General features: G+C 33.1%; 2 protein-coding genes across 3 annotated transcripts; one reads left to right on the top strand and one right to left on the bottom strand.

Moving 5' to 3' along the window:
• The first annotated feature begins 1,385 nt into the window (after window positions 1–1,385).
• LOC110727105 (cysteine proteinase inhibitor 6-like) lies at window positions 1,386–5,340 on the top strand. The gene is made up of 4 exons (XM_021906649.1): window positions 1,386–1,813; window positions 2,440–2,662; window positions 4,362–4,507; window positions 4,938–5,340. The coding sequence occupies exons 1-4, from the start codon at window positions 1,583–1,585 to the stop codon at window positions 5,091–5,093; spliced, it is 756 nt and encodes a 251-aa protein (XP_021762341.1). The 5' UTR covers window positions 1,386–1,582; the 3' UTR covers window positions 5,094–5,340.
• A 1,114-nt stretch (window positions 5,341–6,454) lies between these two features.
• LOC110727103 (dr1-associated corepressor-like) lies at window positions 6,455–13,335 on the bottom strand. Of its 2 annotated transcripts, XM_021906647.1 has the most exons (6): window positions 13,044–13,335; window positions 11,251–11,323; window positions 11,082–11,175; window positions 8,232–8,348; window positions 8,064–8,121; window positions 6,455–7,192 (listed from the first exon to the last, which is right to left on the bottom strand). In XM_021906647.1, the coding sequence occupies exons 1-6, from the start codon at window positions 13,074–13,076 to the stop codon at window positions 6,725–6,727; spliced, it is 843 nt and encodes a 280-aa protein (XP_021762339.1). In that variant the 5' UTR covers window positions 13,077–13,335; the 3' UTR covers window positions 6,455–6,724. The 2 variants fall into 2 exon arrangements, with proteins under 2 accessions (XP_021762339.1, XP_021762340.1); XM_021906648.1 differs by lacking the exons at window positions 11,082–11,175; window positions 11,251–11,323; window positions 13,044–13,335 and adding an exon at window positions 8,801–10,323.
• Between the last annotated feature and the right edge of the window lie 900 nt (window positions 13,336–14,235).

Raw genomic sequence — 14,235 nt, 5'->3', positions numbered from 1 at the left:
CCCGTGCAAATGAAGGTTCATGATGTTTGATGTTAGTTCACTTAATTGTTCAAGTACGTATGAGCCATCAAGTTTTTGTGAAGGATAACATGTTCATGCTGTATTTGGCACGTCCGTGTTTATTACAGTTTTAAGAAAATCGATAACTAATCTTACCGTTTTGTAATTCTTTATCTTACTTTAAATCTAGGGGTCGTTTGATTTATTAGGGAAGTGAAAATTTCCATAAAATTTCAATTTTTAGGAATTAAATTCCTACATCAAAATCATGAGAATTCATCAAATTAAATTTGTTTGGTTGATAATAGAGGAAGTAAATTCCCATAGGGAGTTAAGTAAGTAAATTCCCATGTTTTGAGGGAAGTTAAAATTCCCATAAATTTGTCATTGCCTCCATTTTCACTGTTTTGTGTCAACCAAACAAGAAGTCCAAAATGAAATTCATGAAAATTTTAAATGTCCACATGAATTTAAGCGGCCAACCAAGCATAACCTAGCTAAACTCATAAAATAACCATTTGGTGATATTTTAACAAAATTTTACTATGATTCTAATTTTTCTACTTCGGATCATTTGAAGTAGTATTTCCATCCTCAAAAGTTTGAACTTTGACTCATTTATTATAGGCTGTTCTTTCTAGGAATGCATTGAAAATGTGAGAAGGTATATGAAAAAAATGGATTGAGTAGAAGAGATGGGGTAAAGGTGGATGAAAAATGAACAATGTAAGAGATGAGGTAAATTGGTTTACATATATAGTGTGAGATGAGACAGGTGGGATAGTATTGATGATATTCTTACATTATACCAACAATTGAAATATCAATGACTCAAATTATTAGAGGCATGAAATTTCTTTATATGTTTTTTCGAATGAATTAAATAATAATAATTAAATGATTTGGGCCTTGTTTGACAAATGGCTGTTGGCTGTTGGCGATTGACTGGTTCACTTGACTTGTTTGACCTACTGGAATGTTTGGCTGTTTATAATGACTTTTGAAATTGGATCTTTAAGCTGGCTGTTTATAAAATTATTTGGTAAATTTTGTGGCTGTTTATAAGATAATTATGGGTCAACAAGCCAAAAGCCAACAAAAAAAGCTACTCATATCAGCTTTTACATTATGGCTTAAAAACCAGCTTTTTCGCTGAATAAAAAGTCAATTACCAAACACTTTTTTTTTTATTGTTTGACCACATAAAAAAGCCAAAAACTAACCAAAAAGCCACCATAAAACCATTTACCTAACATGGCTTTGATATAAAAAGCCAGTTGAACTTGGAAACAAAGAAAGTATCCAACTAGCAGCTCTATTAAGTTCGAAAATTCGACAACACCCTCAAACCAAGCCCCTCAATACGTGTCGAACTTTTAAAAAGAGAAAGAGTCGGCAACTCGGTAAGTGTGCAACGTAAGTTGGCAGAAGAAGAGCCCAAAACAATACCAGTGTCATCAATAAACCGCAAACAAAATCAAACAAACAACCGATACTTTCGTCTTGCAAAAATCCATCTTTCCATTTTCTCTTCATTAATACTTACTCATTAAGCAAAACAAAAAAACGGTGGTATAAATCTATGTTGAGCATCTCATTCTTCTTCCACCACTCTTCTTCTTCTTCATCTCTCCTTTTTCTTCTCTTTTTCTCTCTCCTAATATTCCAACGATCAAAAGGGTATTGCTCTGATTTTGAATCTCAACCTTCTATGGCTACTCTCGGTGGTTTGCGCGAATCTCAAGGTGTTTCCAATGATGCTGAGATTGAAAACCTTGCTCGTTTTGCCGTTGATGAACACAACAAGAAAGAGGTTTTTTTTCTTGATTTTTTGCAATTTTTGAAGTTGCCCGATTCATAGTTTTGCATGAATTTTTCTGGGTTTTTCTTATTCTTTCAATTTTCTGCAATTTTTTGTAGTTGTCCAATCCACAGTTTAATTTTTTTTTTTTTTTTTTTTTTTTTTTTTTTTTTTTTTTTTTTTTTTTTTCTGTTCAAATTTTACTTTTAAATTTTTGCAAATGTTGAACTTACTCATTTCATTGTTCTGCATAATTTTTACTGGGATTCTGTGGGTTTTTCTTTTTCCTTTGTTTTGGAAGATAGGGTTTGATCATGATTTCTGCGTTGATCATATTTTTTGCTGGGATTTTTAATTTTTGTTTGCGTTTATTTTATTTTTATATGAGAAATTTAGGAATTTAATTAACTTTATGATCTTCTTTCAACTTATTTCCATCAGAAACTAAAGTAAATTTGTTTGCTGTTTGCCTGTTTATAACTGGCATTCATTGAATCATTGGGGGTAATAGGCTTAGAAATTACTCAAATTCGAGTACCATATATTGATATTTATTTATTTAACATTAGAACATTACTAGTATTGTGAATTGTGATCAAAACATTATTCTCATAATTTCTCAATTTATGCTAATGAAGAATGGAATGCTGGAGTTCGCAAGGGTTATAAAGGCAAAGGAACAGGTGGTTGCGGGCACGTTGCACCACTTCACCATCGAAGCCATCGATGCCGGTAAGAAGAAACTGTATGAAGCAAAGGTATGGGTGAAGCCATGGTTGAACTTTAAGGAGCTGCAGGAATTCAAGCATACTGAGGAGTCCCCTGCTGCATTCAGTTCTTCAGACCTTGGTGCTAATAGAGGTAATGATTAAGGTTCATGTTAAGAGTTATCATTGCGAAAATGATTAGTGGTGTTGATTAAAAAATCTCAATATATTTGCATTATGGTAGTTTGATCTTGGAAGTTTGGTAATTTGTATGAGCTTGCGAAAACGATCATGAATTGGTTTCCTTCTTAACCGGTTTTGGAGAATTTCTAGTTTCTATATGCTTTGGATTTAGTTTAAACAAGATGAGAATCTAATGAAATTAATCGAATGAAAAGATCATGAAGTTTTTTGTAGGATGAAGCGTGAGTATACCCAATGGTTAACCACAATTATTGTGGTTATCATCTATTTTATTCATTTCTCTATCATCCACCTCATTTGTAACCACTTTTATAACCAATGTATCTCGATGGTTGCCCATAAATTTTCTTCAATAAGTGGAGAATCTTGCAAAAGTGGGTGAATATTTTATTCAATAACCATGTTACAATAACCTGGTTAAACCAGGTTATTGTTTTATCTCTCCTTCTTTTTCTCTCTTTATAATTTTTTATAATATTTTTACACCCTCTCACCTAATAACCACCCTAAATGGTTAACGGCTGGCTATGCTCTATAGAGGGAGCCTCAGTTAATCTCTGTCCATGTTAATCTCCTCTCACAACTTTATGCATTTATTTCTGTGCCACTTTACTATTTCACTTTATTATTTTGAAAATAAAAATAGAACAATATATTGTGAGAGGAGATATATTCCCATGTTTATCTCAGAGATAAACTTGAATTTTCTTGATATGTTTCTTTACTATATAATATATATAGGCTTGGAGCGTGACTTTAATTGCAGGGTATTGAAAATTTGTTGCTGTCTGTAAGTTTGTAATCCATTCCACAATGACTATTATACTCTCTATGTTTTGCTATGCTAATTTGACTGTTTTCTCCCAGAAACTAAAAATTTGAGTAGTTAAGTTGTTGCTTCATACTTCTGCTTTAAATGAAGGACTTTTACTTTCACTTATTTCATTATCTAGAGTCCCTTGAAGTGGCTCAAGAGCAATTGACATCATTGTTTAAATCATGATAACTGTTGTGGGTTGGATAGAATTTCGATCAAGATTAGGGTACCTTAATGAGGTTTTTAAATTTTTGCCTAATGGCTCCCCACCTTTTTCTGTTATTGTCGTTTTTAATGGGAATTACCTGTTAACTATAACCCACTAAAGATTGCACCGGAGCACCAACAAGTATCGTCTTTTAGTCAGGCATTTTATTAGGTGTTGATTGTTCATCCTTAAGTCAGCTACTCAGCTTTTTCATTAGGTTTTCAGTTCTGGCTCTGTGAAAAAGATGCAACCAGTGGTATATACTCTAATCCCCCACGTACTGTGTATTTACGAAGGCAGTCTATAACATCAATAGGGTAATTTTTGGCCCAATTTAAATAGTTAGGTGGCAAAATGCATATCAGACTGATAATAATACTCGATTGTTAGGTAACCCTTATATGATTTTGGGAATTACTACCTATGATGAATGGAGACCAACTACTTCTTGTGCTGCTGAATGATTTTTGTATTTTGCTTGATTTCTTGAGGCATTTTAACTGAATAATTTTGGAAAATTTCATTATACGCCTTTCTTGCATGATTTATACCTTGTCATCATCCATCGCTTTGCTTCTATGTGATCTTCAGTGTGCTGGCACTAACTTTTGCTTGTATGTACAGAAGGGCATACCCCAGGATGGAAAGATGTGCCTGTCCACGACCCTGAAGTGCAAAATGCTGCACATCATGCTCTCAAGACCATTCAGCAAAGATCCAACTCTTTATTCCCATACGAACTGCAAGAAGTTTCTCATGCAACGGCTGAGGTTCGTCCTCCGATTAGTTATTGGCACTCTAAGTTGCTCTTTGAATCATAAGAATCACGTTTTTTTCCCTCCTAACTTGAGAAGGGTAGACGAAACTGTACTCCCTAAAGGTGTATATGTGGGCATTTGATTCGATCTCATTTTAAAGAAATTAAGCAAAAATACCAACTTCTCTTCCCACACCTTCGCAAATTTGGAAGTACAATTATAAACAACTGAGTGAATCAAAGATTTGGCTAACAGAACTGAGGTTTGGGGTCAATTATAATTAGTAGCCTCCCGTCTTGTTATTGATCTGGGGCTGAGGGAGATTTGCTGAGTGTGAGTAATTAATTAACTTTCAGTGATATTCGTAGTTTCTCAGGTAGTCAAGCTGCATAATACGGACAATATATGCTTAAACTCTGATGCAAACTGTTTTAAATGACAGGTTGTGGAAGAAACTGCTAAGTTTAACCTGCACCTCAAAGTGAAGAGAGGAGAGAAGCAGGAGTCTTTCAATGTGGAGGTGCACAAAAACAGCGAAGGCAACTATAACCTTAATCAGATGGGCAACATTGAGCCTGAGTTCGAGAAGAAGGATTGAGTGTTGGAGATCCACAGCTGACTTGGTTTGAGTGTAATAATCTCGACTTTTGTGGTAGTGGTACCGTCGTATTTCAATGTATGTCTTTAATTATGTATAATGAAGATTGCTTTCTTATTCTCTGTTCTTTTTATCTTAAAAGAGGGGTTACACTTCCAACTTACAAATCTTTAGATTACAGCATTAGGTATACATACCACCTCTGTTTTATATTATGCGTAATATTTACAAAAAAATGGTTGTTATACATTATGTGTAACAATAATTTCTTTCTTTTAAGTAGTAATTTCTCCCTCGTAAAAAAATGGTTGTTATACATTATGTGTAACCTTGAAAATTCAATTGACGTAAATTATTTGCTTTCATCAATTTTATTATCTCCCTCGTTAATCTAAAACCCTAATTTGTACTGTGTTAGTTTCTAATCGTGAATTAATCCATTGCTGATTTGAATTTGTTCTTAATGTATTTTAATAGAACCAATTATTTCTGAATTAACGAAAATTGAAATCAAACAAATGAATGTAAGTTAATCTTTAGGCAATATACGGCCAATCGGCCATTATAATTCCCGTCTTACAATCAAAAAGTGTAAATGTGCTCGGCCTTGGGATTGAAATGTTCCGTCTCCATCTACCATATACTTGGAGGCTTGGATAGTTGGATGTTGTTATACTGTAATTAGAAGCTTAGAGCAATAAACTTCGTACAAAGGAAGGTGAATTTAAAAATATAAAAATAAAATAAAAAATAAATAAAAAAGGGTAAGGCTCGTAAGGGTATCGTGCTATCAAAGTATCAAATTCTATCAAAAAAATATTGACAATTCTCCTTCACGGTTGTGTTAATATAACATAATATTCGTGGAGAAAAAAAATAAAAAAATAAAGATAAAAAAAATTAGTATATCATGAAAAAAAATTATTGTAGGGGGAAAAGATTTGATAATAGTACCTCTAATAAAACAAATGAGTCAACAACTTAGCTAAATTAGTAGTACATAACGATATAACTACATTTACTATAGGATTTTCGATTTGCAAAACTTACCATCATTGGAGGTTTGGTTCTTGCCTTTAATATCAGTTGCATAATCTGGGTTTTTGTTTTACTTAAATTTCCCACACTACTTGCACTTATAAGGATAATAAACCCTAACATGAGGGGATGGTTTAATTGCTTTATTTCCTTGCTTTTTGCAATTTTGGTCCGTTGGGAATACTTTTTACGTTCCTTGTTGCATTTATTGGAGATTATAGCAAAAACACAATTTAATGCTTAATATTTCCACTTAACTTTTATATGCAGGCTGCATGTATCATTTTCCTTCTTTAAATGTCAAATATCCTAAAAAAAACTCGAGAACATAAAGAGAAAACATTCAGAGTACTCCGAAAATGACGAGACTGTGCACTGTGACATCCAACTACGTTAAAAATTTCTGCAACTAAAGATGATAACAATGCAAGCCTTACAACCTAATTAGAAAACCTACTAATCATCAATTATACAGATCCAGCAGAGACCATAATTAAAGGATTCTAGTGTCTTTCCTTAACCCCCCCAAGGAATAGGTCTCCACTTTCATCTACATTTTCTCCTATTTTCTCCTACATTGACACTTTCACCAGCTACTCTTCATCATAGTCCTCATCTTCGTCTATTCTTGAGTTAAATTGGGCAATCTGATGTGGGTCGATGGCCATCCCATCAACCTCAGAGAGCAACTCTTCATTCTTGCTTTCAGGAGGTGGTTCAACTGATGCAGCAGCATTTTCTGTTGCTGTTACAGTGGGTCCTACTTCCTGGTTTTCAGCAGCTACTACGTCAGCATTTAAATCAAAATTCCGGACTGCCGTGTCTGCATCACCCACAACAGGACTCTCCTTCATTGGATCTGGTTTATTGGGATCATCGTCTGTGTTGGGTACTTGGATAGGGCAGGGCTTGTTGATAGGCTCAAAAACTGTCGATGGCTCGGCTTCCATCTCATGGTGAGAGGGTGTCTCTCTTTCTAATGGGGGCCTTCCCCGCCCACGACCTCTCCCTCGGCCTCGCCCTCTACCTCTACCACTGCCGCTGGCATGGCTCATTTCTTGCTGCATTTAGTCAACAAAGGCTATTATAAACCATAGATTACTAAATAATTAAAACACTATTACTAGTAAACAGTCAGATGGAAGCAATAACAAACATATATATATATAGTTTACCATAGGGTTGACAGGAAAAGAAAAATGCTTTCTTTACAAAATCAAAGAAGACCAAGAATACATATATTTCCCTTCTTGTGTTCAAAAAAAAAAAAGACCAAGAATACAAACAGAAAAAAAACAAGGGAAAAAAAATTTTAGATTCTTCACATTAATTTGTGCACTCATTGCTGTAATGCTATGTAATGTAAGGAGTCTTTGGTTATTTGATCACAACCATTTGTATGAATATAATTTACTGGTCAAAGCTCAAACCAACCCCCTCACAACCTGAAAACGGAGAAACAAACCTTCCAGCTACCAACTTAGAACGTGTATTACCAGATTAAGGCACTTTTTGGTTCAAGTTATTATCTGAAGTTTACTTATCTGAACTTATCTAGACTAATACGTTGTATTTACTTATGTGATCTTAACAATTTTTCTAGTATTCCATTAGTCTACCAAACAAGAACATGGAAAATTGGAGAGTATATCACCAAAATGAAGTACTAGTAAAGTTCTAGAGTGCCATTTTAACAGTAACTTGCCTGCATACTTTTATACAACTGAGAACTTCAAGAAAATCTTCAATTTTGCCTCAACCATATCAGTACTTTATTCCAAGTTATTTTATTCATTAAAAAAATGAAAAGAAAACTATTATCGATGTCATTTTGCAAATAATGAAGCAGAATCATTGCATGTAGAAAACTGAATATACAACGTATATAAAAAAAAAAGGATAAGGAAAACCAATAGTATGCAAGTATCTCACCATCCTGCTTTTCTTCAATTCTTCATCACTGTCATGATACTCGTCAACAGCAGATTTCCTGGCAAAAAAGGTTTGAACTGTCATTTCTTATAGAGCATTCTAAAAGTAAATCCACAGGAAAGAAGAGAGCACAAAACCCATCAAAGTTCAGACAGCAATTGCACTCACCTTCTCTTCATAGCAGTTCGGTCATCTGCATTTGCATCAGAATTACCATAATCAGGAACCTTGCTCACCACGTCCTTCAGAAAATCAAACATGCTGAAGCTATGTATACAGTGTTTTCTGCCACCACCCATTAAGAAAAAATCAATAGCTGAACAAATTGAGACAGGGAAAAATAGATGGTGACATCAGATGGCAATTTAAACCCCCTGAGAGAACATTATGGTTGTCCGACAGTGTTCTCATGCCACACATAAAACCCTCCTCCACAGAAAAAGGCAAAACATAAACAAGAGTATTAGAAATGCAAACAGTAAACAGGTTTCATGGGACTATGGGAGTATTTAATCTGATTAGGTGTATGGGGCTCCCTATTGTTAAAGGGCACCTAGGAACCAATCTATTTTTGTTTCTAAATAATCTCAAGCTTTCACAAGGAATCACTGATCCCCAAAGCCTAATTCACAAAAGGATTACTAATAAATGGCAGTACTGTACATAGAAGCACATATATGTCAGAAACTAATACACAAGCCATATACACAAGAAAAGCTTGCAATAGAGAAGTTTACATGGCCCAGAAGCCCCTGACTGAATCTTCTCTTTTGGGCAGTTTCTTCCAAGAAGACGATTGGCGAATTCCTTGTTCCCAGCAAACACCAGAGATCATGTGTCACAAATAACTTTTTTAGTCTCACTAAACCATGATTTTTAAAGCACAAATGAGCATCTCACAGTCTCACTACGTAACATCATATGCCAGGATAACTTATAACAAAACCAACTTTCACAACCCCTTGTCAAACATGATTATAGGGAAATGCTATCAATATGCAAAATCCTACAAAAGAATTATCTACAGTCCTTCACTAGTCAAATAAAAATCTCAAGGTAATTACCCTTGCACTAACATTAAAGATGTCAAAAAAGGAGCATTCAAATTAAAGCTGGTAAAAGACCAGTACTCATTTGAGATAAGTCTTAATGAATATTTCAGTTTTATACATGGGCAATGCGTATACTTCTACATTATCTAGGCTTCTAAAATTTTAAACTATGACACTTATAATAGCTGCTTGGTAATAGCTCTTAAGATGAAATGACAATTGGCAAAAAAGTCATGTCATAAAAAGGTATTCCATTAAGCAGTTAATCCGTACAAGCAACAAGACTACTATTAAGCAATATATGACCCAATTAATCACCTTTCAATTCTATTTGCCTCATTCCATTCTCATCCTCAGCCTTAGTGAAAATGAAAAGGAAAATAAATACTTATTCTCACCCTCGTCACAGTGGATTCTTATTGTCAAACCATTACTTCGAATTACCTTCTAGTATTTAGGGAATTTTTAGAAGCTAGGCAATTATGGAGTAAATGATATAACATCCCCCACCTATAATTAAAAGGGTAAATAAAAGCGTATAAATCCAATTATTAATACAAACCATAAAATGAGCAGCAAAAGAAAATCCACTACACTTACATGACAATGTCAAAAAGCCAAAATAGTTGCCAAGTATTTCCTATTATAAGATTTAGCATAAATATACTTTTCATATAACCCACTTTGACCATACTTTAATATTATACTTCCTCTGTTCCCCTAATATCGCAACAATGGGGGAAGACATAGAATTTAAGATGAGGAGAGAGATAGAGAGAAATAAATATAGGGACCCATAGTATGAGGAGAGAGATAGAGAGAAAGTATGAGAATATATGGTAATGTTGCAATATTTGTGAAACTATCTAAAATGATAATTGTTGCAATATTAGGGGAACGGAGGAAGTATATCAGTATGTAAGATGATGTTAGTTTAATCGTAATAAACTACTACTCACTTTCCGTTTCTAGGTGTTTCAGAAAGTTCGATGATTCACTTTTACTTCATTGCACTTAACAAATTCGTTTTACTACCTTACTCCATTTGTGCTCTTAATCCTACACTATTTACACCTTTCAACCCTTTCACTTATTTTTACTAGAGTGGCTAGTTATATCCCGGTAGTTTTTTTTGCTTGGTCTTATATCACAACTTTAGTTGTTTCCGGAATTAAGAGAAAATAGGTAAACAAATATTTTAGCGTATAAATGCTCACACACTATTCTTAAGAATTTTATAAAAAATAGAGCCAATTAACATTAATGAGGGTAAATAAGTAAATAAACAAAGGGTATAATTATCTCAAGTTCTCAACATTATTCTTAAAAATGGATCAAATATATTTAAGGGTAAATGTATAAATAAATACTTTAAGGGGCATAATTGTCTCTAAACTATTCATAAGTGTAACAAATATAATATAAGGGTAAGTATGTAAATCAACATATTAAGGGATATAATTGTCTCAACACTATTCTTAAGCGTTTAGTCATACTTTTAAAAAGGTAGGGATACACTATTTTCTTACACCCACTCATTTTACCCAAAATTGCTTAGAAATAACAATCTGAAATAAGTGAGTCGAACTTTAAAAAATATTGGAGTATATTTTCAAAAAATTAATTTTTTATATAGCTTTTACCAATATCAATTAAAGATGATGATGGGCAAAGTTGTGCATAGGCAAGCGTGTGCAATCAAAGTGTAACAAGTTATATGTATTCATTTGGTAGATGTCCGTTCACTTAAGCAACTAGACTACCTTTAATTATTTTTAATCACATCAAAACCATCTGAAAGCTTGATTCACCTATATAAAATATACAATTAGAGGACCTCCAATAGGTAGTGCCAAACAACCAAAGATTAAAAAAAATTCCACACACACCGCATAAGAGCTTAAAATTGCAAGACAGTCAACACTTAGTAAAATATAAGGCCAAAAAAATCCATATGTTAACTTACAGATGAAGAGAGCTCATAGTTTTGGCTCCTCTTTGAAGGGTTATGTCATAAGTACGATCACAAAGGTCTTGCAGAAACAGTTCCAATGCCTTTGCTGCACAATATAAATTCAGATTGAGCACAAAATCATAATTTCAAGTTTCAAAACCTAACACTTGATGCTACTTACAAACTAAAACAGGAACTGCCATCGCTATCTTCCCAACATCTTCATCAGCTTGCATAATCTTTTTTATCCGAGCCTGCCAATTCAATCAAGAAGATATCATTAAAAATTGACCCATCAAAAGTGTACCTTTGATAATTATCACATCCTAATAATTGCATATGAACACTCATATGTAAATACAATACTGTGAAGCATTAAGAAACCAAATTTGCAATGGGCTGTAATTGACAAAAAGCCAATGTGCAATAATGATCTCAGTAGCAAAAAAAAATATTGTGCGTATAGGGAGGAGGGCTAGAAAAGAAAAATGCCTTCTTCGGATAAGAAGATAATGAGATCCAAAAAATTTGGAGGGAAGAAGATTTAGAGTGCAAGAGATCAATTGTGCCTTCATTGATGTTATGTTGGAGAAAGAGGGGAGGAGGGGGAAATTAAAATTAATCCAAAACCTTTTCCTCTTTCAATGTACTATGCCCTTCCAAACTTGGAAAGATTTGGATGGAAACTAATTACGCATCCTTTCCTTCCCCTCCTCTCCCTCTGTTCTCTCCATAACAGTTATCCAAAAACACAGTAAAGTGGACAGTAATCCCTAAACAAAAGAAAAGGGGGAAGGGTGGGGGGGGGGGGGGGGGGCTGACCATTTTATCTTACAAGGGACCCAGAGTTTAGCTTTGCTTATTGTTAAGTTATTGGGCACTTTTGTCCAACAAATTAATTGCCCCGAATTCATTCGTCAAAGTATTTCACAGCGAACACAATTACAAAAAGCTACTCCATAATAACTGCAGTAACAACTCAAATGTGGGCGTATGAAGGGCCAACAATTTAATACTGAAATTTAAAACCAAAAATCCAGGGGTGCACAGATAAATCTCTCCAAGAAACTAGCCAGTGATAACTAAGATTAAAAAAAATTAACCCAGTAAATCATCCCAAATGCCAAATCTGGCTAATACACAGACCAACTTCTGTAAGCGTAACATCCCAAATGCCATATCTTGCAGTGAAGTCAGCACATAATACTCAGCATATTTATTGAACTCATACAAAAAATTCCAAATCACATTAGCTTCAACGATCAAAAGCATCATCAAACTAATTACACGATTAATAACAATCTCTTTAAGCCATATCGGGACAAATAAACAGATATAAACATATCAGCATCCTGAAGCACACAGCTCAGTTGAAAAATTCAGCATATCCTTCCTCTAATTGCAACCTTTTGACATAATGATTCAACTTTCAAACCCAATCAAGCCTTCACAGTTCACAACCTTTCCTACTCCTCCATTCATGAAGATCAACAACAGCAGAATACAAAAATATCATCATCAAAAGTCAAAACTATCAGAAAACTAATTTGATTTTGACCCCTAAAAATTAGCACCACAGAATTTTTCCAACAAAAAGCAAATTCAACCATATTGAACCAATCAAACACTCAAAGTAAGGCAAATTGAACATGACCCAGATCATATTATCATAAAAAGCATCAATCTTTTAGCCAAAAATATGATAAAACCTACTAAATTCGACAGAATATGAAACACCCAAATCCTTTTATCCACAAATTTAATAATCTAAACACCAAAACTTTCACAAAATCCACTTAATTTATAATAGTATATAACAATCAAATTTACAACCCACGAAAACCAAGGATTAAAACATAGATTAAAAAAATACCCATAAAAATTCAGATCTGGTTACATAATCAGAACAGATCAATAATAAATTAAGAAGAAAAAAAAATTAAGGGAAGAGGAGAGAGAAAGAAAGAAACATACAGCAGGGAAACGAGTATCGAGCTTCTTCCTCATGGTTTCTTCAGAATTTTCTCGTGAAAAAGGACAAATATATTTAAATTTATTAAGAGAAAAAAATAAAACAGGGATTTGCAGAAATAGATCAGAAGATAAACAGTAGAATCGAATTAAGCAATTTTAGGATCAATTAAAAGTGTTTACAGAGCTTTAAAAGGGGCAAATTAGCGAAAAATACAAGGGTTTGAGGAAGTTAGAATTTGGTTTTGGTACGAGAAATAGAAAGACGGGAAGAAATTCGGGAAGATGTACATCCAATGAATTAATTTTTTTTATGTAAATAATTAAAAAAAATGTTATGGGGTCAAATGTACCAGATTAATGTAATTTTAAAAGACACATAGACAATTAAGAGTTTACGGTTGTGTCTTAAAAAAAAAAATTAAAAAAAAAAAGAGTTTACGGTTTTTGTTGTCAATTACTGAGTATTTTGCTACGTTGTATTGGATAAGTTTTATCATTCACTAGATGGAAGCCCGTGCGATGCACGGTTTTTTCATCTATTTTTAATTATTTGATTTATTGTATTTAATAATTTCAAACAATAAAAGTTTAATATTTTTTTTTACCAATAATTTATAATGAATTTATTAAATATAAATAAATTGTAAATATGATATTTTTTTCAATTATATAAAATGTTTTAATGTGAAATGATAAATTTTTAATAATTTAAACCCTAAATCATTATTCATTATTTTACCATATCTTTTATTTCGATAGAATCACCAACCTCGTCCACAACCAACCTCCTACATCAATGGATAAAAATGTTAGCCAAACCGAAATTGATGTAAATTAAATCTTTACATTTATATAAAATAAATCAATATACTTACCAATAAATGAAAAATTATTGCGATATAAAATTAAATCTATGCATTGGAATTTTTTCATCATCTCTAAAAATAACCAAAGCCACTCATATATTAAGTATACAACATCTAATCGTATGCCATTACATAAACAAATAATTGTTAAGTATCCTAAATAAATACAATGTAACTAATAAGATTTTAAAAATTACCCGGTCATTGATGACCTAAAACTAACACAAAATTCGCTTGATGGGGTATTGTATTGAGATACGAAATTTTATTTGTGTCGTATGATATGTTAGATTTACATGTAAAAAAATATTTTGTAAATAAAACAT

The sequence above is a fragment of the Chenopodium quinoa genome, unplaced genomic scaffold, assembly GCF_001683475.1.
Source record: "Chenopodium quinoa cultivar QQ74 unplaced genomic scaffold, ASM168347v1, whole genome shotgun sequence".
In the NCBI taxonomy this organism is placed as follows: Eukaryota; Viridiplantae; Streptophyta; class Magnoliopsida; order Caryophyllales; family Amaranthaceae; genus Chenopodium; species Chenopodium quinoa.
Note: the sequence above shows the minus strand (reverse complement) of the source record. Positions and strands in the feature narration are given on the sequence as shown.